Source organism: Manis pentadactyla, chromosome 12 (genome assembly GCF_030020395.1).
Source record: "Manis pentadactyla isolate mManPen7 chromosome 12, mManPen7.hap1, whole genome shotgun sequence".
Classification (NCBI taxonomy): Eukaryota; Metazoa; Chordata; class Mammalia; order Pholidota; family Manidae; genus Manis; species Manis pentadactyla.
The window spans coordinates 20,838,070-20,858,593 of NC_080030.1; the positions used below are offsets into that span (position 1 = coordinate 20,838,070).

Here is a 20,524-nt window from a genome sequence, read left to right on the forward strand (position 1 = left end):
TAAGTAAAACTCAATCATGCTACTAAAAGTTTAATACCATACATTTTAATGTTATATAAAAATATTTTTAAACTACAACTTTTTTCCTGGAAAAAATATTAAAAGTTTTGCTGTAGACAAATTTGAGCAAGAGAACACTCTCAGAACGCATGCCTGAAATGCTGGCCACGTGACCTCACTTACATTTTTTTTCGATGAATTGGTGAAGCAAGCAAGACTTGCCAGTCCCCGCATTTCCAATGACCAAGAACTTAAACAAAAAATCTGGAAAACAAAAAGAAACTATGAAAAGTAACTTTAAAACAGGTGCTATAAATTTATTCTTAGACTTCAATAATAAAATTTAATGAAATCTTACATAACTCAGAAAAAAAGAAGTCAGTGAATATTCTTTGAAAACAACAATAAGTATGCTGACATACCCTCTCACCTTTTTGGTATTTAGCTCAAGTACTACTTCAGTGGTTTTTCAAACTGTACTCTGGGGATAATTTCCTTTGATACAGAAAGTCTGAGAACTACTTTTGCAATGAATGAAATCTGTCTCTTTGCTAGCCTCTATTCAAAGAAACAGGATAGCAGTGATGAGCAAAAACAGCTTAGAAATTTCAAGTGTTTTCTGTACAAAAGGAAACCCTGGTAGACTTCAAGGCTTTGGGAGGCCCACTTCTTTTTTTTAATTTTTATTAAGGTATTATTGATATATACTCTTATGAAGGTTTCACATGAAAAAACAATGTGCTTACTACATATACCTATGTTATCAAGTCCCCACCCATACCCTGATGCAGTCACTGTCCATCAGTGTAGTAAGACTGGGAGGCCCACTTCTTTGTGAAACAGGCGTGAGTCCCCACCTTGCAGACCTCCTCTGTCTGGCTTTAATTTCCTCATCTCAAAGTTGTTGGAAAGGCCATAAGCCAAGTCTAGGTCAGGATTCCAAGTGTGTAGTTTGTCTCATTCAATGTGGAGACAGCTCCCTGCTTCTCCTTAGCTTGGGGTATTATTTTCCATAAAATGGAAATACAGGATTTCCAGAATGGAATTTGTTAATCAGTATGATACAGCATCAGCAGCCCCGTGCTGCCTTCGTGATTCATTTTGCTTTTTCTGTTAGCAAAGAACTTTAGTTCAGCTCAGCCTAGAAGCTGCAGAGCACCAACTCCCTCTCCCATCCCTCATATTTTGATCCTAACCCACTGCTAACCCTCCTGAAAGACTTGTTCTGTGGCCCAGAAGGCCCTGCTCAGTATTCCTGGTTCCCTTGCTTGCGCCTTTGACACCATCACCTCCACACTCCCTTTCCAGACCTACACCAAGCAGCCCTCACCCTGGCTCCTTCTGTCCCCGATTCCTGCTAGCTAGTTATGAGCTGTCCCATGCCCCATGACAACGTTAGTGCAGACGGCGGTGGGGTGAGGGACACTGGAGCTCTCATGCCCACTTAGCAGTAACACGGAACACTCCCTCCACCGAGCTGTCGGCGGGAGCTGAGCAGAGAACCTGGACTTCTACCTCCATCTGGCGAAAAAGAGGCAGTGCCCAAGAGTTAGAAACCAGTTACAGAGAAGGTTTAAAGATCTAAGGTCACAACAAGAAATGTTAGCGAGGATGTGGAGAAAGGGGAACCCTCCTACACTGCTGGTGGGAATGTAAGCTAGTTCAACCATGGTGGAAAGCAGTATGGAGGTTCCTCAAAAATCTCAAAATAGAAATACCATTTGACCCAGGAATTCCACTTCTAGGAATTTACCCTAAGAATGCAGCAGCCCAGTTTGAAAAGACATATGCACCCCTATGTTTAACGTAGCACTATTTACAATAGCCAAGAAATGGAAGCAACCTAAGTGTCCATCAGTAGATTAATGGATAAAGAGATGGTACATATACACAATCGAATACTATCCAGCCATAAGAAGAAAACAAATCCTACCATTTGCAACACATGGATGGAGCTAGAGGGTATTATGCTCAGTGAAGTAAGCCAGGCAGAGAAAGACAAGTATCAAATGATTTCACTCATCTGTGGAGTATAAGAACAAAGAAAAAAACTGAAGGAACAAAACAGTAGCAGATTCACAGAAGCCAAGAATGGACTAACAGTTATCAAAGGGCAAGGGACTGGGGAGGGTGGGTGGGAAGTGAGGGACAATGGGGGAAAAGGGGCATTACAATTAGGAGACATAATGTAGGGGGGGCACGGGGAGGGCTGTACAACACAGAGAAGACAAGTAGTGATTCTACAGCATTTTAGTATGCTGATGGACAGTGACTGTGACGGGGCATGTGGGGGGGACTTGATGATGGGGGGAGTATAGTAACCATAATGTTGCTCATGTAATTGTATATTCATGATACCAAAAAAAAAAAAAGATCTAAGGCCTCACAACATAATATAAATATGTCTAGGTTTCAGTTTAAAATCCCTTATCATACCAAGAATCAGGAAGATCTCAAACTGAAAGGAAAACAATAATCAATTGACTCCAAAGCCAAGAAGAAAGAAATGTCAGAAATACCTAACCAAGATTATAAGGCAGCCATCATAAAAATGCTTTAACAAACAATAAGAAACTTCAGCAAAGAGAAAGTCTCGTAAAAAATAGCAGCAGATATAAAGAAGAACTGAATAGAAATTATAGATTGGAAAATACAATAACTGAAATATACAGCTCAGGGGATGGGTTTCACAGTGAAGTGGAAGGGACAGGAGAAACATTCAGTGAACTGAATGACAAAATGGTAGAAAATACTCAATCTGAACAACAAAGAGAAAATAGACTGAAAATATATAAAGTCTCATGGACTTTTGAGACTGTAGGAAAAAAAACAACAACTAATATTTATAACATTGGAACCACAGAAGGGAGGAAAAAGAGGGCAGGGTTGCAAATAGTATACAAAGATTCTAAGTTTGGCAAGAAACATAAATCTAGATTTGAAAATCTAAAAAAATCCAGAATAGGACAAATCCAAATAAATCCACGTCAAGACACACCATAATTAAACTTCCAAAAATTAAAGGTAAAGAAAAAATTTTGAAAGCAGCCAGAGAAAAAGAATACTTCACCTATAGGGAAAAAACACAATACAAATGACAGCAGATTTCTCATCAGAAACCAGAGAGGCCACAAGGAAATGGCACAATCTTTTTCAAGGCATGAAAGAAAAGAATACTCAATCCAGAATCTTATATCTAGTGAGTATTTTCCCCTTCTAGAATAAATGAAAATCAAGACATTTTTTTTGGGGTGGGGGGACATTAACAGAATTTGTCACCAACAGACCTACCCTAAAAGAATGGCTAAAGGAAGCTCTCTGAACAGAAAAGAAATGATAATAAGACCCTTGGAACATCAGGAAGAAAGAACGCAGTGAACAGATACATGGTAGATATGACAGGCTTTTCTTTTTCTCCTCTTGAGTTTTCTAACTTAAATTTGGTTGTTTAAGCAAAAATGATAATACTGTTTGATATGATCCTAAATATAAGTGCAAGAAACACTTACGAAAATTACAAGTAGGGGGGAGGGTAAAGGAGGTCAGGTTTTTAGACTTCACTCTACCTGGTAAAATGATGAGACCAGTAGACAATACTATGGGTATATAATGGAAGGCCTAGAGCTACCACTACAAAAGCTACAGAAAGAGATATATGCAAAAGCATTATAGGCAAATCAAATGGAATTCTGAAGAATGTTAGCCAACTAATGGGATCTAGTCAACTTTTATGTAACACTCCACCCAGCAAGAGTAGGAGGCATTCTTCTCAAGGCCCATGGAACAAATTCCAAGATAGACCATATGCTGAGGCACAAAGCAGACCCCAACAATTTTAAAGGAACTGAAATCACACAGAATGTGTTCTTCAACTGCAATGAAATCAAACTAGAAATCAGGAACATAAAGAAAATAGGAAAATCTCCAAAGACTCCAACATGCTTCTAAAATAATCCACTTCTAGATGACCCATGGTTCAAAGAGGAAGTCTCATGGGAAATCAAAAAACACACTGACCTGAATGGAAAAGAAAATGTAGCTTATCAAAATTCGTAGGCTACAAATAAAGTAGTGCTAAGAGGCAGACTAGAGCACTAAAGGCATACATTAGAAAGAGGAGAGTCTTGATCAGTTACCTAAGCCCTTACCTTTAGGAGCCTAGAAAAAGAGTAAAAATAAACTTAAAGCTAGCAGAAGGAAGGAAATAACAGAGAGTAGAAATCAATGAAACTGAAAGCATAAAGAAAGAGAAAATATTGAAACAAAGAGTTGGTTCCTTGACAAGATCAATCAAGTCGACAAACCCCCAGCAAAACTATGATGAGGATTTAGGGGCTGATTAAGGAAAAGGACATGACTATGAGCTGGCCTAGCACATAACACACTGTATTTGGGTGGCACTTGGATAGCTTGCATTAGAGGGGAGGCCCTCACAGCAGGAGGCCTTCCAGAAAAGGTGCCCAGAAGAGGAACAGGGTAAAGAACTTCTGGGGAAGCAGGGAAGTAGGGAGGGCATCTACAGGTCCAGGTGATGGCCCTCTGCAGGCTGGCAGGCAAGCAGATTGAGATCTTTATAGCTCCTGTGTTTGTCTTATCAGAGGTTAGCAGATGGTGAGTAAAATTTTACAGCGTATGCAAAGCAGGAAGTCTTTAAATGGCTGAAAATATGCTTATTTGTGCTTTATTTAAAGCAACTGGATGTGTAAGAATTTCAGTTTGGTGCTGGCATGCTCTGAACTAATGTCTCAGGTTGCTGTGAAGAAGAAAGCCATGTTTAACCCATTTACAGAGACTGGCAGAAAAAGAGGAGGGAGACACAAATAATCAATACCGGGAATGAAACCGGGCATATCACTACTGACCCTGCAGACATCAAAAAGGACAACAAAGGTGTAACATGAACAACCCTACTCATGTACATCCAACAACTTAAGATGAAATGAACCAATTCTTCAAAAACACAAAGGACCACACTTGCCCAACATAAAATATGTAATTTAAATAGCCCTATAACTATTAAGGACATTGAATTCATAATTTAAAAATTCGCAAAAAAGCAATGTTCAGGCTGAAATGGTTTCAGAAGAGAATTCTACAAAACATATAAAAAGGAATCAACACCAATTCTGTGGGATCTCTTTGAGAAATGAGAAGAGGAGGGAACCCTTCCTAGGTCATTTTATAAAGCTATTATTACCTTGATACCAAAGGCAGAAAAGACCATATCATAACAAAACCAACTACAGAAAAACATCCCTTATGAATACTTAACAAAATACTAGCAAACTGAATGCTGAGACATACATAAACAATTATACACTATGACTAAGTGGGCTTTATTGCAGGGATGAAAGACTGGCTCAATATTTGAAAATCAATTAATATAGTTAGTCTATCAATAGGCTGAAGAAGAAAAATCACATGATCACATCAATTGATGCAGAAAAGGCATTTCTCATAAGTCAACACTCCTTCACAATAAAAACTCTCAGAAAAATAAGAATAAAGGGGAGCTTCCTGAACTTGATAAAGAGTATTTAAAAACTCTATAGACCTTATATTTAATAGTGAAAGACTGCTGTCTCTCTAAGCTCAGGAACAAAGGAAGGATGTCTGCTCTTGTCACTCTTATTCAGAATCACACAGGAAGGTCTAACCAAAGCAATAAGACATGAAAAGGAAACAAAAGCACATAGATCAAAAAGGAAGGAATAAAATTGTCCTTATTGGCAGATGATATTATTGCCTACATAGAAAATCCATAAATGGAGACACATGCTGTGTTCATGGATTAGAACACTGGACACTGAAATGGTGTCAATCTTCCCCAAATTGATACTATGTTTAACGAAATTCCTGTTAGAATTCTAGCAGGAGTTTTTAGTAGATATAGACAGGATTATTTAAAAATGTAGATGGGAGGTGTCCATCAGTAGATGAATGGATAAAGAAGATGTGGTGCATATACACAATGCAATATGATTCAGCCATAGGAAGAAAACGAATCCTACCATTTGCAACAACATGGATGGACCTAGAGGGTATTATGCTCAGTGAAATAAGCCAGGTAGTGAAAGACAAGCACCAAATGATTTTACTCATCTGTGGAGCATAAGAACAAAGCAAAAACTGAAGGAACACAACAGCAGCAGAATCACAGAACCCAAGAATGGACTAACAGTTACCAAAGGGAAAGGGACTGGGGAGTGTGGGTGGGGAGGGAGAAGGGGAGTGAGGGGCATCGGGATCAGCACACATAATGCGGGTGGGGGGGGCGCGGGGAGGGCGGTACAACACGGAGACGACCTGTAGTGACTCTACAGCGTTTCACTACGCTGATGAACAATGACTGTAATGGGGTGAGTGGGGAGACTTGATAACAGGGGAATCTAGTAACCACAATGTTGCTCATGTGATTGTATATTAATGACACCAAAAAAAAATGTGGATGGAAAGACGAAGGAACTAAAGACCTAAAACAATTTTGAAAATTTTAAAATAAAACAATTTTTAAATAAAGTGGAAGGAATCATTCTACCTGATTTGAAGTACTTAGGAAGTGACAGTCATCAGGACTGTGCGGCCCTGGCAGGAGGACAGACACATAGATCAGTGGAGCTGAGAAATCAGACCTACACCAGTGTGTGGTTTTGAAAGTATAAAAACAATTTAATGGGAGAAGTTAGTCTTTTCTACAAACAGTGCTTTTGCAGCTGGCCAACCACAGGGAAAAAAGTGACCCTTGACTTAGGTTTCATAGCTTCTGCAAAATTAACTCAAAATAGATCACCAACTTAAAGGTGAAACATAATACTCTAGAACTTGTAGGAGAAAATCTTCAGGATCTATGGCTAGGCAAAGAGTTCTCAGACTTGACACCAAAAAAAAATCCAGGAAAGGAAATATTGATGAATTGGATTTCATCCAAATTAAAAACTTTATTAAGAGAATGAAAGTCAAGCTGCAGACTGGGAGAAAAGATTGGCAAACCACATATCCAGCAAAGGACTAGCATTTAGAATACACACATTTACAAAACCCTCAAAATTTCACAGTAAAAAAATCAAATAATCCAATAGAAAATGGGCATAGACACACAGAAACACTTCACTGAAAAGGATATATAAATGACAAGCAACCATGTGAAAATGTGTTTAACATCATTAGCCAATAATTGGGGAAGTGCAAATTAAAATCATGATGAAATATCAGCACACACTTATCAGAATGGCTAAAAATATGGACAATACCAAAACCTGACAAGGATGCACCAAAACTGGATCACTCATACACTGCTGTTTGCAAAAAAATGGTATAACCATTCTGGAAAATAGTTTGGAGATTTCTCTAAAAATGCAACTACTATTATGACTCAGCAATTGCACTCCTAGGTATTTATCTCAGAAAAACAAGGACTTACATTCACACAAAACCCTGTGCCTAAATGCTTATAGTAGCTTTATTCCTAAGAGCCCTAAAGGGAAAACAATCCAGATGTTCTTCAACAGATGAATAAACTAAATGTACATAATCACCCCAAGGAATACCACTCAGCAATAAAAAGGAGCAAACTGTTGATATATGCAATAGCCTGGATGAATCTCCAGAGAATGGTGCTAAATGTAAAAGTAGATCCTAAAAGTTTACATACTGCATAATTCCATTTGTATAACATTCTTGAAATGACAAAACTGAGGACAGATTATTGGTTGTCAGGGCAGGAAGGAAGGATGTATACCTTACAAAGAGCAACAGGAGAGATTTTGTGGTAATGGAAATGTTCTGTATCTGCTGCTGTTGGTAACATTGTTATCTTGATCGTGATATCATAGGATGGTTTTGCAAGATGTTACCATTGTGCAAAAGAGGATAAAGGGTCCATGAGATCTCTCTGTATTTTTGCTTAAAGTTGTGTGAATCTGTATTAGCTCACAATAAAAAAAAATTATAAAAACAAATGAATAGGTGGTATTATCAGACAACAACTCTGTTCAGTTTACTGTGCATAGTCCTAAACTGAAAGAGTTCCAGACGAGAGAGTAGCAGCAGATGAGAGGCCAAACTCTCCTGTATGTTATTTCCTGCTGGAGATTTTTACGTGTGGCTAACAGACAAAACCAAGCACCACCACTGCACAGGATTATTCCTTGTAGGGGATAAGAATCCAACTGTATGAGGAACTTCAGTTAATATCCCTCGTGTTTATGAGGGGATTCGGATCCCGCACACCTCCTCGGAGCTATGGTCCAGGAGACGGCAGCCACACGCCATCATCTAAAAACCCCAGGGCTGGAGTGTGACTGGGCACCCTTCCTGCAGAGTGCACCGGTGTTCCTGGGTTTTTACAGCGATGAAGCTCTCACACATCATCCCCGATAGTCTCAGGTTTATTGGCAGAATTTGTATGGGTTTTACTGACTAATTTTGTTTTTATAACCTGTGGGTTTTTTTTCCCTTTTTCTTTCCTTGCTTGAAGCTGAAGGACATACACATTGCATATCATGTACATGTATTATATGTCGAGTGTACAATGCCTAATGGTTACAAAAAGGCTTCACAGGATGCAAATAGCCATATTACAGAGTGACTAATGAAGGAGAAGTGCCCAATTAGGTTGTACAAGATAACTAAATATGAAGTAGTTAAATAGTCGTTCTACTTTAATTAGATTTGATGTTGTTTGTTTAATTATAAAGGGTATTAATTTGTGGGCTCAGAATCACAAAGAAATTTCCTGCATCCATTTTGTGATCATTATATTCACCTGATGAGGGTTTCCTCAGAATGAATCAAGCTTGAAGCTGGGGGAAAGATTATATCCCCAAATAGAAAATCTAGAACAAATAGGTGCTGCTCATGGACTTTTAATTTCTCATGAGAAGTATGTTAAATGAGACCATAGGAAGGCATCAAATAATTAGCAATCAGTCTTTGGCAAAAGTCAGCCATTCAGGAACACAGTCACAAATCAGATCAGGAAAAAATGGTCTCCAAGCCACTGAAACAGCCAAAAGATTAACTCTATAAGAAGCCTTAATCAGAACTTACTGGCTTTATAATCATTTCATGCAACCTCTGGCTTCCCAGACCACAGCAGATCAGAAGTGTAACCAAAGGACTGAGAGCTACAGGCACGGTGACAATCAACTGCTGACGGCAAAGGCGACCGGTGACAACGGGACGCCGGCCACAGAGCCCGCGACAGCACGCCACGCCTGTCCAACTGACAGCCACCGTGGACCCTGACTCTGGGGTTCAATCCGAGCATTCCATTTCCTGGCCGGAAAGGCTGAGTGCTGGGACAGTCATCTGAGAGGGGGTCCTTGGTTTCTGGCCGAGGGAACTCGTGGTTTGTGACACCAGCAACCGAAGGTAAGAGACCCTGGAGGTTCTATGGAGGAACCCATTCTATGGCAAAAACAGTGAGTGCAGATTCAGAGAGACTGCGCCTAAAGACCCAGTGAGCCAGCGTGGTGGAGATCTGGGGAAGCGGCATGTCAAAGGGTGACTGAGAAAAGAGACGCTAAGTGGGGTGAGGCTGCACAGTGTGCAAGGGGGCTGACCGCCAGTGCCCCAGATGAAGCCAGCCTCACTCGAGGGGGCAAAACCCGTCAGTTGAAGATTTAGGGAAGTGAGATGCTGCAGATAAAAAGTACTGTCTGCTCTTACAGAAGCTGTGATGGTAGGAAGAGATGGTGGTGGGGCAGGGTGTGCAGAGAGGGGGGCACCAGAAGTCAGAGCAGAAGAAGGGGGATGGCTGGCAAGGCGCCCCTGTAACCCGGGGGACAGGTCTAGAGTAGAAGCAGGGGTTAGTCTCAGTCACAAAAGGAGACCTTTCCTCTGAGACAACAGGGAAAGGGGCAAGGATGTGTGTGGAGGTAAACACAGGCTGGAGAAGTGGGAGGGGGTGAGGATGCGTCCTTGGCGGCTGCTTCTGCCCTGTCATCCGCTGGAGGTGGGCATGGGGCCAGGAGGAATTAAAGGTTTAAAACAGCCTATGCAGAAAGGGCGGGGTGGCCAGGGTAAGAAAAAAATACTGCACAGTACTCCTGAGACCCCAGCTGGAAGCAGATCGTAAATCCGCAGTGATCTCAGGAGCTGTGTCCCAGCAGCAGGCAAGGCAGACGGCTGAGGAGCCAGGGTTGGGAACTGCGAGGCGGGTACAGCTGAGGGGGGTCACTTATCGCCTGCACGGAGAGGGGCCCAGGGCCTGGAGGTCTTAAGGGGAGATGGGATGGAGGTGATTGGGACGGGACACGTGACGATGTCCAGCGAGTGGCTCCAGTGGGGGCAGACGAGAAGGTGAAAGGAGGATCGCAGATGACGTCAAGGATCCGTGGGGCTAAGTTGTTATACGGACCAGCTCTGCACGAACCCCACTGTCACCCAGCATCCCTGAGGTGACTACGCTGCAGCCCAGATGACCTTGAAGAGTAAGGAATAGCCCCAAGGTCATCGGACAGCAGCCATGAGAAGCATCTAGAACAGCAGAGAACATAAATGGCATGTACTTCAAAGAAAAAAAGTTGGTACTCTTGCTGGGAGGAATCAAGAGCACAGACCTTGGTGAAATGTTGGAGTGGCAGAGGCAGGAGGAGAGCATACACCCGCGAGGGCAGGGAAGACAAGAAGGGAGGGAGGTCGGGAGGATGGTGGAAGCTGACTCAGGGGTGCTGCACATCAGCCTAAGGAGGTGGCGGTTTGCCCCAGCCTGAACTCAGTGTCAGCAGAGAGGAAGTGTGACATCCCGGACTAAACACTGACAGCATGGACTCCCCAGTGACCGCTCCAGGTCTGTGGCAGGATCCGATTTTGCTGAAGCACTCACTTGCATCGGACAGAGTGGGCCTGGTGTACAGATGGAGGTCAGTTAGAGGGCAGGGAGCTCGGCCAGCCACCTGGCATCGAAACTGCATGTTCTTAGTTGCTTTCCACTTGGTGTAATAATAAAAAAGAAAAATTATTCTCCTTCTCCTAAAGCAGAAAACTGTCCAGTAAAGTCAGTGGCCAGTGCAGTACAGTGGAATGAAGAGACCTAATACAAACAATTATCCTTAACCAGGAAGCAAACTGCAGATACTTTAAAGAGTAGATGATAAATGTGATTTAGACGTATGAGAGGATACAATTTTACAAAGAAATAAGGGCAAGTGGTTTGTCAAAATGTTTCAGAGAACACTCCAAGTACTGCCTCGAAGAGAAAAGCTGAACAGTTCATTTTTTATTTGAGGAAACATACAGAAAACGCCTTTCTGAACTGCGGCTTTGGAGCAAGCCTTGACTGCGTTACAGTATTTGCAGTGTTAGAGGTCATACAGATCCGTGAAAGCACCCCTGTGGATGGTAAAGGTATTCCGCATTGTTAGAAGGCACCAGCTTCCTTCCCCACCACCCCACCCGCCCATTTCACCGAGTTCAGAGACAGATAGTGATGCATATGAAACACCCAATGTTTGTCTCAAACACACACTACAGCAATGCAACCCAGGGGGGAATTGGTCTGCCAACCGCTGATCGAACTTGATGGAGTGGACATGTGCAGGCGAATGACAGATGGAGTAAGAAGTGAGCGCCAGTAAGAAGGGAGGCAAGACAGAGCTGAGTCCAGGTTCCAGGTCCATGACTCCGGGCTCTGGGAGTGTAGGCCGGGCACCCACCCTCTCCCAGCGTGTCCTCACCCACAGCTGGGTCCCGGTGAGCCTGCACGGTCATGAGGATCAGACACACCAGATACAAAGTACTGTGTGCAGAGGACGCGGATCTCACCTGTTCTCTACAGGTGAGGACTCCAATTCAGCCTAGATACGGCAACGGTTAACACCAGAAGAATCTTGGATCAGTGCATATTCAAGGATATTAGCCCCAAAAGCCTCTTTAGCCACACAATAGCTAGAAAGAACACTGTTCTTGGGAAGATGTGCACAAGGAAAATTAATTTTATTATTCAAGAATACATACTGGAAGAAATACAGAGATGGGTAACATTTTTTTTTTATTTTTATTTTGGTATCATTAATCTACAATTACATGAAGAATATTATGTTTACTGGGCTCCCCCATTCACCAAGTCCCCCCCACATACCCCTTCACAGTCACTGTCCAAGAGTGTAGTAAGATGCTGTAAAATCACTACTTGTCTTCTCTGTGTTGCACAACCCTCCCTGTGCCCCCCCACAGTATACATGCTAATCGTAATGCCCCCTTCTTTTTTCCCACCCTTGTCCCTCCCTTCCCACCCAATCTCCCCAGTCGCTTTCCCTTTGGTAACTGTTAGTCAATTCTTGGGTTCTGTGATTCTGCTGCTATTTTGTTCCTTCAGTTTTTCCTTTGTTCTTATACTCCACATATGAGTGAAATCATTTGGTACTTGTCTTTCTCTGCCTGGCTTATTTCACTGAGCATAATACCCTCTAGCTCCATCCATGTTGTTGCAAATGGTAGGATCTGTTTTTTTCTTATGGCTGAATAATATTCCATTGTGAATATGTACCACATCTTCTTTATCCATTCATGTACTGATGGACATTTAGGTTGCTTCCATATCTTGGCTATTGTAAATAGTGCAGCGATAAACATAGGGGTGCATCTGTCTTTTTCAAACTGAAATGCTGCATTCTTGGGATAAATTCCTAGAAGTGGAACTCCTGGGTCAAATGGTATTTCTATTTTGAGCATTTTGAGGAACCTCCATACTGCTTTCCACAATGGTTGAACTAATTTACATTCTCACCAGGAGTGTAGGAGGGTTCCCCTTTCTCCACAACCTGGCCAACAATTGTTGTTGTTTGTCTTTTGGATGGTAGTGATCCTTACTGGTGTGAGGTGATATCTCATTGTGGTTTTAATTTGCATTTCTCTGATGACAAGCAATGTGGAGCATCTTTTCATGTGTCTGTTGGCCATCTGAATTTCTTCTTTAGAGAACTGTCTATTCAGCTCCTCTGCCCATTTTTTAACTGGATTATTTGCTTTTTGTTTGTTGAGCTGCATGAGCTCTTTATATATTTTGGATGTCAACCCTTTATTGAATCTGTCATTTACAAATATATTCTCCCATACTGTAGGATACCTTTTTGTTCTGTTGATGGTGTCCTTTGCTGTACAGAAGCTTTTCAGCTTGATATAGTCCCACTTGTTCATTTTTGCTTTTGTTTCCCTTGCCCGGGGAGATATGTTCATGAAGAAGTCACTCATGTTTATGTTCATGAGATTTTTGCCTATCATTTTTTCTAAGAGTTTTATGGTTTCATGACTTACATTCAGGTCTTTGATCCATTTCGAATTTACTTTTGTGTATGGGGTTAGACAGTGATCCAGTTTCATTCTCTTACATGTAGCTGCCCAGTTTTGCCAGCACCATCTGTTGAAGAGACTGTCATTTCCCCATTGTATATCCATGGCTCATTTATCATATATTAATTGGCCATATATGTTTGGGTTAATGTCTGGAGTCTCTATTCTGTTTCACTGGTTTGTGGCTCTGTTCTTGTGCCAGTACCAAATTGTCTTGATTACTGTGGCTTTGTAGTAGAGCTTGAAGTTGGGGAGCAAGATCCCCCCACTTTATTCTTCTTTATCAGGATTGCTTTGGCTATTCGGGGTCTTTGGTGGTTCCATATGAATTTTTGAACTATTTGTTCCAGTTCACTGAAGAATGCTGTTGGTAATTTGATAGGAATTGTATCAAATCTGTATATTGCTTTGGCCAGGATGGCCATTTTGATGATATTAATTCTTCCTAGCCAGGAGCATGGGATGAGTTTCCATTTGTTAGTGTCCTCCTTAATTTCTCTTAAGAGTGTCTTGTAGTTTTCAGGGTAAAGGTCTTTCACTTCCTTGGTTAGGTTTATTCCTAGGTATTTTATTCTTTTAGATGCTATTGTGAATGGAATTGTTTTCCTGATTTCTCTTTCTGTTAGTTCATTGTTAGTGTATAGGAAAGCCACAGATTTCTGTGTGTTAATTTTGTCTCCTGCAACTTTGCTGTATTCCGATATTAGTTCTAGTAGTTTTGGAGTGGAGTCTTTAGGGTTTTTTATGTAAAGTATCATGTCATCTGCAAATAGTGACAGTTTGACTTCTTCTTTACCAATCTGGATTCCTTGTATTTCTTTGTTTTGTCTAATTGCCGTGGCTTGACCTCCAGTACTATGTTAAATAACAGTGGGGAGAGTGGGCATCCCTGTCTTGTTCCCAATCGCAGAGGAAAAGCTTTCAGCTTCTCGCTGTTCAGTATGATGTTGGCTGTGGGCTTATCATATATGGCCTTTATTATGTTGAGGTACTTGCCGTCTATGCCCATTTTGTTGGGAGTTTTTATCATGAATGGATGTTGAATTTTGTCAAATGCTTTTTCAGCATCTATGGAGATGATCATGTGATTTTTGTCCTTCCTTTTGTTGATGTGGTGGATGATGTTGATGGATTTTTGAATGTTGTGCCATCCTTGCATCCCTGGGATGAATCCCACTTGGTCATGGTGTACGATCCTCTTGATGTATTTTTGAATTCAGTTTGCTAATATTTTGTTGAGTATTTTTGCATCTACGTTCATCAGGGATATTGGTCTGTAGTTTTCTTTTTTGGTGGGGACTTTGCCTGGTTTTGGTATTAGGGTGATGTTGGCTTCATAGAATGAGTTTGGGAGTATTCCCTCCTCTTCTATTTTTTGGAAAACTTTAAGGAGAATGGGTGTTATGTCTTCTCTGTATGTCTGATAAAATTCCGAGGTAAATCCATCTGGCCCGGGGGTTTTGTTCTTGGGTAGTTTTTTGATTACTGATTCAATTTCGTTGCTGGTAATTGGTCTGTTTAGATTTTCTGTTTCTTTCTGGGTCAGTCTTGGAAGGTTGTATTTTTCTAGGAAGTTGTCCATTTCTCCTAGGTTTCCCAGCTTGTTAGCATACAGGTTTTCACAGTATTCTCTAATAATTCTTTGTATTTCTGTGGGGTCCATCGTGATTTTTCCTTTCTTGTTTCTGATTCTGTCGATGTGTGTTGACTCTCTTTTTCTCTTAATAAGTCTGGCTAGAGGCTTATCTATTTTGCTTATTTTCTCGAAGAAACAGCTCTTGGTTTCATTGATTTTTTCTATTGTTTTATTCTTCTCAATTTTATTTATTTCTTCTCTGATCTTTATTATGTCCCTCCATCTGCTGACCTTAGGCCTCATTTGTTCTTCTTTTTCCAATTTTGATAATTGTGACATTAGACTATTCATTTGGGTTTGTTCTTCCTTCTTTAAATATGCCTGGACTGCTATATACTTTCCTCTTAAGACTGCTTTCGCTGTGTCCCACAGAAGTTGGGGCTTTGTGTTGTTGTTGTCATTTATTTCCATATATTGCTGGATCTCCATTTTAATTTGGTCATTGATCCATTGACTATTTAGAAGCGTGTTGTTAAGCCTCCATGTGTTTGTGAGCCTTTTTGCTTTCTTGGTACAATTTATTTCTAGTTTTATACCTTTGTGGTACGAAAAGTTGGTTGGTAGGATTTCAATCTTTTGGAATTTACTGAGGCTCTTTTTGTGGCCTAGTATGTGGTCTATTCTGGAGAATGTTCCATGTGCACTTGAGAAGAATGTGTGTCCTGTTGCTTTTGGATGTAGAGTTCTATAGATGTCTATTAGGTCCATCTGTTCTAGTGTGTTGTTCAGTGACTCCATGTCCTTACTTATTTTCTGTCTGGTGGATCTATCCTTTGGGGTGAGTGGCGTGATAAAGTCTCCTAAAATGAATGCATTGCATTCTATTTCCTCCTTTAATTTTGTTAGTATTTGTTTCACATATATTGGTGCTCTTGTATTGGCTGCATATATGTTTATAATGGTTATATCTTCTTGTTGGACTGAGCCCTTTACCATTATGTAGTGTCCTTCTTTATCTCGTTACTTTCTTTGTTTTGAAGTCTATTTTGTCTAATACTAATATTGCAACACCAGCTTTTTTCTCTCTGTTGTTTGCATGAAATATCTTTTTCCATCCCTTGACTTTTAATCTGTGCATGTCTTTGGGTTTGAGGTGAGTCTCTTGTAAGCAGCATATAGATGGGTCTTGCTTTTCTATCCATTCTAGTACTCTGTGTCTTTTGATTGGTGCATTCAGTCCATTTACATTTAGGGTGATTTTTGAAAGATATGTACTTATTGCCATTGCAGGCTTTAGATTCGTGGTTACCAAAGGTTCAAGGTTAGCTTCTTTACTACCTTACTGTCTAACTTAACTTGCTTATTGAGCTACTATAAACACAGTCTGATGATTATTTCTCTCCCTTCTTATTCCTCCTCCTCCATTCTTCATATGTTGGGTGTTTTGTTCTGTGCTCTTTTTAGGAGTGCTCCCATCTAGAGCAGTCCCTCTAAAATACCCTGTAGAGGTGGTTTGTGGGAAGCAAATTCCCTCAACTTTTGCTTGTCTGGGGATTGTTTAATCCCTCCTTCATATTTAAATGATAATCATGCTGGATACAGTATCCTTGGTTCAAGGCCTTTCTGTTTCATTGCATTGAATATATCATGCCATTCTCTTCTGGCCTGTAGGGTTTCTGTTGAGAAGTCTGATGATAGCCTGATGGGTTTTCCTTTGTAGGTGACCTTTTTTTTCTCTCTGGCTGCCTTTAATACTCTGTCCTTGTCCTTGATCTTTGCCATTTTAATTATTATGTGTCTTGGTGTTGTCCTCTTTGGGTCCCTTCTATTGGGAGTTCTTTGTGCCTCTGTAGTCTGAGCAACTATTTCCTCCCCCAGTTTGGGGAAGTTCTCAGTAATTATTTCTTCAAAGACACTTTCTACCCCTTTTTCTCTCTCTTCTTCTTTTGGTACCCCTATAATGTAGATATTGTTCCTTTTGGATTGGTCACACAGTTCTCTTAATATTGTTTCCTTCCTGGAGGATCCTTTTATCTCTCTCGGCATCAGCTTCTATGCGTTCCTGTTCTCTGGCTTCTATTCCATCAATGGCCTCTTGCATCTTATCCATTCTGCTTATAAATCCTTCCAGAGTTTGTTTCACTTCTGTAATCTCCCTCCGGACGTCTGTAATCTCCCTCTGGACATCATCCCTTAGCTCTTGTATATTTCTCTGCAGCTCTGTCAGCATGTTTATGATTTTTGTTTTGAATTCTTTTTTCAGGAAGACTGGTTAGGTCTATCTCCTTCTCATGGGTTGTGATTTTGCTCTGTATCAAATTTTTCTGCCTTTTCATGGTGATAGAGATAGTTTGTGGAGCTGGTGCAAGTGATGGCTGGAAGAATGTCCCTTCTTGTTGGTTTGTGGCCCTCCTCTCCTGGGAGAACAGCGACCTCTAGCGGCTTGTGCTGGGCAGCTGTGCGCAGATGGGGCTTCTGATTCTTGCCTGGCCGCTATGGAGTTTAGCTCCGCGTTTGCTCTGGGCATGGCCTGCTACTCTGATATGGCGGAGACGTGTTGGAGGGGAAACGGCCGGGAGGCCGTTTATCTCCGTGAGGGGCTTCCTAACCGCCCTGCTGTCCAGGGGTTATGGCACCCAGAGTTCTCCGGGACTCCCAGCTGCTGGGCTAAGTGTCCCTGGACACTTCCGTCCAGCTGTGGGGTCCCTGTCCCTTTAAGACTTTCAAAAAGCACTTGCTTTTCTTTGTCCCAGGGGCGCCGGCTGCGGGGACCCGCTCACAGGTCTCACTGTCCTGTTTCCCTAGTATCCAGCACCCCACGCATTGTGTGTCTGTGCTCTGGTGCAGATGGCTAGGGCTGGGTGTTCAGCAGTCCTGGGCTCCCTCTCCCCCCCAGCTCTGACTCCTCTCCTCCCCCGGGAGCTGGGGTGAGGGGCGCTCGGGTCCTGCAGGGCCGGGGCTTGTATCTTACCCCCTTTGCAAGGCGCTGGGTTCTCGCAGGTGTGGATGTGGTCTGGATGTTGTCCTGTGTCTTCTGGTCTCTCTTTTAGGAAGAGTTGTATTTGTTGTATTTTCAAAAATATATGTGGTTTTGGGCGGAGATTTCTGCTGCTCTACTCACGCTGCTGTCTTTAACTTGCCATCGAGATGGGTCACTTTTAATTCATAACACTTTAATAGTTGTAAACACTTGGAGAGAACTTGTTTATATAATAACAGAATTGACTTTAACATGGATTTTACCAATAAAATCTGCCAGCCAAGGTCTCAATGACAAAGGGTTCAATGGAATTTAATAGTAGAATGAGAACCCAAAATACGGACTTCACTCCTATACAGGCGTGTGGCAGGTATACAGTATCCTAGTTTCTGTACATATTTACAACAACGTTACTCAAGGTGCCATGTGCCAAAAGTGGCTCAGAAGTCTTCAAACACCTCCTATTCTAAGCAGGTTCCCAAAGACAGGGAGAACTAAGATCAAGTGCAAGTACACAGTGTTTGCAAAGTCACGGAGGAATTTTGGTATTTCTAAGCAGACCGGGGATTCCACTCTGCGTGCACCCAGTGTGGACACCCGTGTTCCTTCTCCTGCTACGCAGCTTTCTCTGACCACCTTCCCATTGGAGCTGTGGGAACCTGTAGGCCTATCAGGAACTTCAGGAAGATCACTACCTGGAACAAGCAGGTAGAAGCTGAATTGTACTGACACTTTTGGCAACTGTAGTAGCCACTGTTGTGCCCCCTGGCAGGCATTCCCCCAAGGAGCCAGACTTCAGGATTGACCCTAAAGCACAAAGGCAGGCACTGGTTATTTTAGGATAGTTATGGTCAGTCCCAGACCCCTCTTCCCTGCCAGTGACTGGATGAGAAACACAGGTTTATGCCAGTAAGTGCGATCCGAGTGATCAGCCCGGGCACAGGTCCTTGGCCTAACACAGCCCAATCGGATGGGGACGAAGCACTTTCATTTCATAAATGCAGGAAAGGACACCTCTGTGCTTGGGATATAAACAAGGAAGCAGGCCCAGAGTACAGAGTAGCCATTTTATGACAGACGAATGAGGATAAGGAAAGAAATGGGGAATTTATATCCTTGCTGACACAGTGGGCTTCTGAACGAACCAGCCCTGAAACCTCACCTACAGTTATTTGAAAAAAAAGAAAATTTTCCTATCACCAACAGCCTTCTGAGTCGGGCTTTATGCCACTTGCAGTTGGAAGCATGCCACTTGATAAAAGGACCAACGGGTGAATCAGCTATTATCTGTTAAACAGAAATTTGCTATTAAACATATTTTTTTGAAAATTTTTATTTCTGGTCATATAGAGTCATTTATAATCAGAAGGTTGTTAGGAAAACATGACTTTAGAACTAGGGGAGTTGATTCTACAGATGTTTACTTAAGAATCACCAAACACCAGGCATTTGATTGCGACAACAGAGTCAGGTTACCTGATACACCTGTTGCCACACGAGGGATACTCTGCCCCTACGTGCTCCGGGCTGCTGGGCAGGGTGCCAGTTGCCTCAGGTGCTTGACAGATACCCAAAGCCTGCCCCGAGGCTGGTGGCCAACCTCCATTTGACCAGCACGTTCTCTCCTCGGGGTCATTCAGCGGGGCAGCTCCAGGAGCAAAGCGTCAGCTGCGGCTCTGCTCTCCCACACTGCGCACTGACTGCAGTCTGTATTCTGAAAGTCTGCCTTGGGTGACCTCTGTAATTCAGACAATGCACTCTGTGGAAGAGGTTTTAATCAGAGTTACATTTCTATTACATACAATGTAAAAACAGATTTCTACCAAGAATGAACTAAACCATGTCTTAAAGGTGGATCTCATATTTATTCTGGTCTTTGGCTTCACATTCTGTGACTGAGAAGAAACACACCACCTCTCATGTGGAATCAAATTGAAGGCCCTGGCAGCGGCCCCTGAAGGCTGTGCTGAGAACTACTGGCGGCAGCGGGGACAGAGCCACGGAAGCAGGCCTCTGCTTTCCAAGAGCTAACATCCTAGCCTCCAAAGACTGGCTCTGTCACAGTCAGAGAGCTGACTGACTGGCACACTGGTCAGGCAAGGTCCCCACAGGCAGTGCAGAGAGGTGGCACCACTGTACGCAGACCCCTGCAATAACTGGTGTGACAAATAACAAGGGCACTATAACTAAGCAAGCACATGACCTGTAGTATTTTTAATTACAAGGGAGAGATGTTTTCTTTTCTAAGTCCCCAGGTTTTCCTGCATGATTAAAAATTCGCATTTGAAAAATGACAAAGCTCTCTCTAAAATACATCCTCTCATTCGTAATTTATTCACACTTTATGAAGTGTCCCTTTCCCCCACATCTGAATATTGTTAGCTGCTTTTTAAGACAACGTACGCATCAAAAACACAGCCTATAAGGGAAATAGAAAGAATCGCAAGAGTGAGAGCAGTAAGTATTGCTACGGAAGCGTTTGTCATCCTAAGTGGTACGGGACTGTGTTTGACCACGGCAGAGCTGCAAAGCACGATTTCTCTCCACCATTAGCCAGGATTTACTTGTACTGGCCAAACCTCACTCAAAGTAAAATCATTTTCTTGGAGAGCTTAGAGGGGAGTTTCCAAAGGAAGATGAGGTGTAGATGCACAGCGTCTATTTGATTTATGTGT

General features: G+C 42.1%; 1 protein-coding gene across 5 annotated transcripts in view; it reads right to left on the reverse strand.

Annotated features, from left to right (window-relative positions):
- Nucleotides 1-20,524, reverse strand: part of RAB4A (RAB4A, member RAS oncogene family) — a 61,844-nt gene that overhangs the window by 35,248 nt on the left and 6,072 nt on the right. For all 5 annotated transcript variants that reach the window (XM_036904491.2, XM_057490225.1, XM_036904471.2 and 2 more), the window contains exon 2: nucleotides 184-264. In XM_036904491.2, the coding sequence (XP_036760386.1) occupies nucleotides 184-264 (81 nt within the window). The remainder of the gene's footprint in view (nucleotides 1-183; nucleotides 265-20,524) is intronic.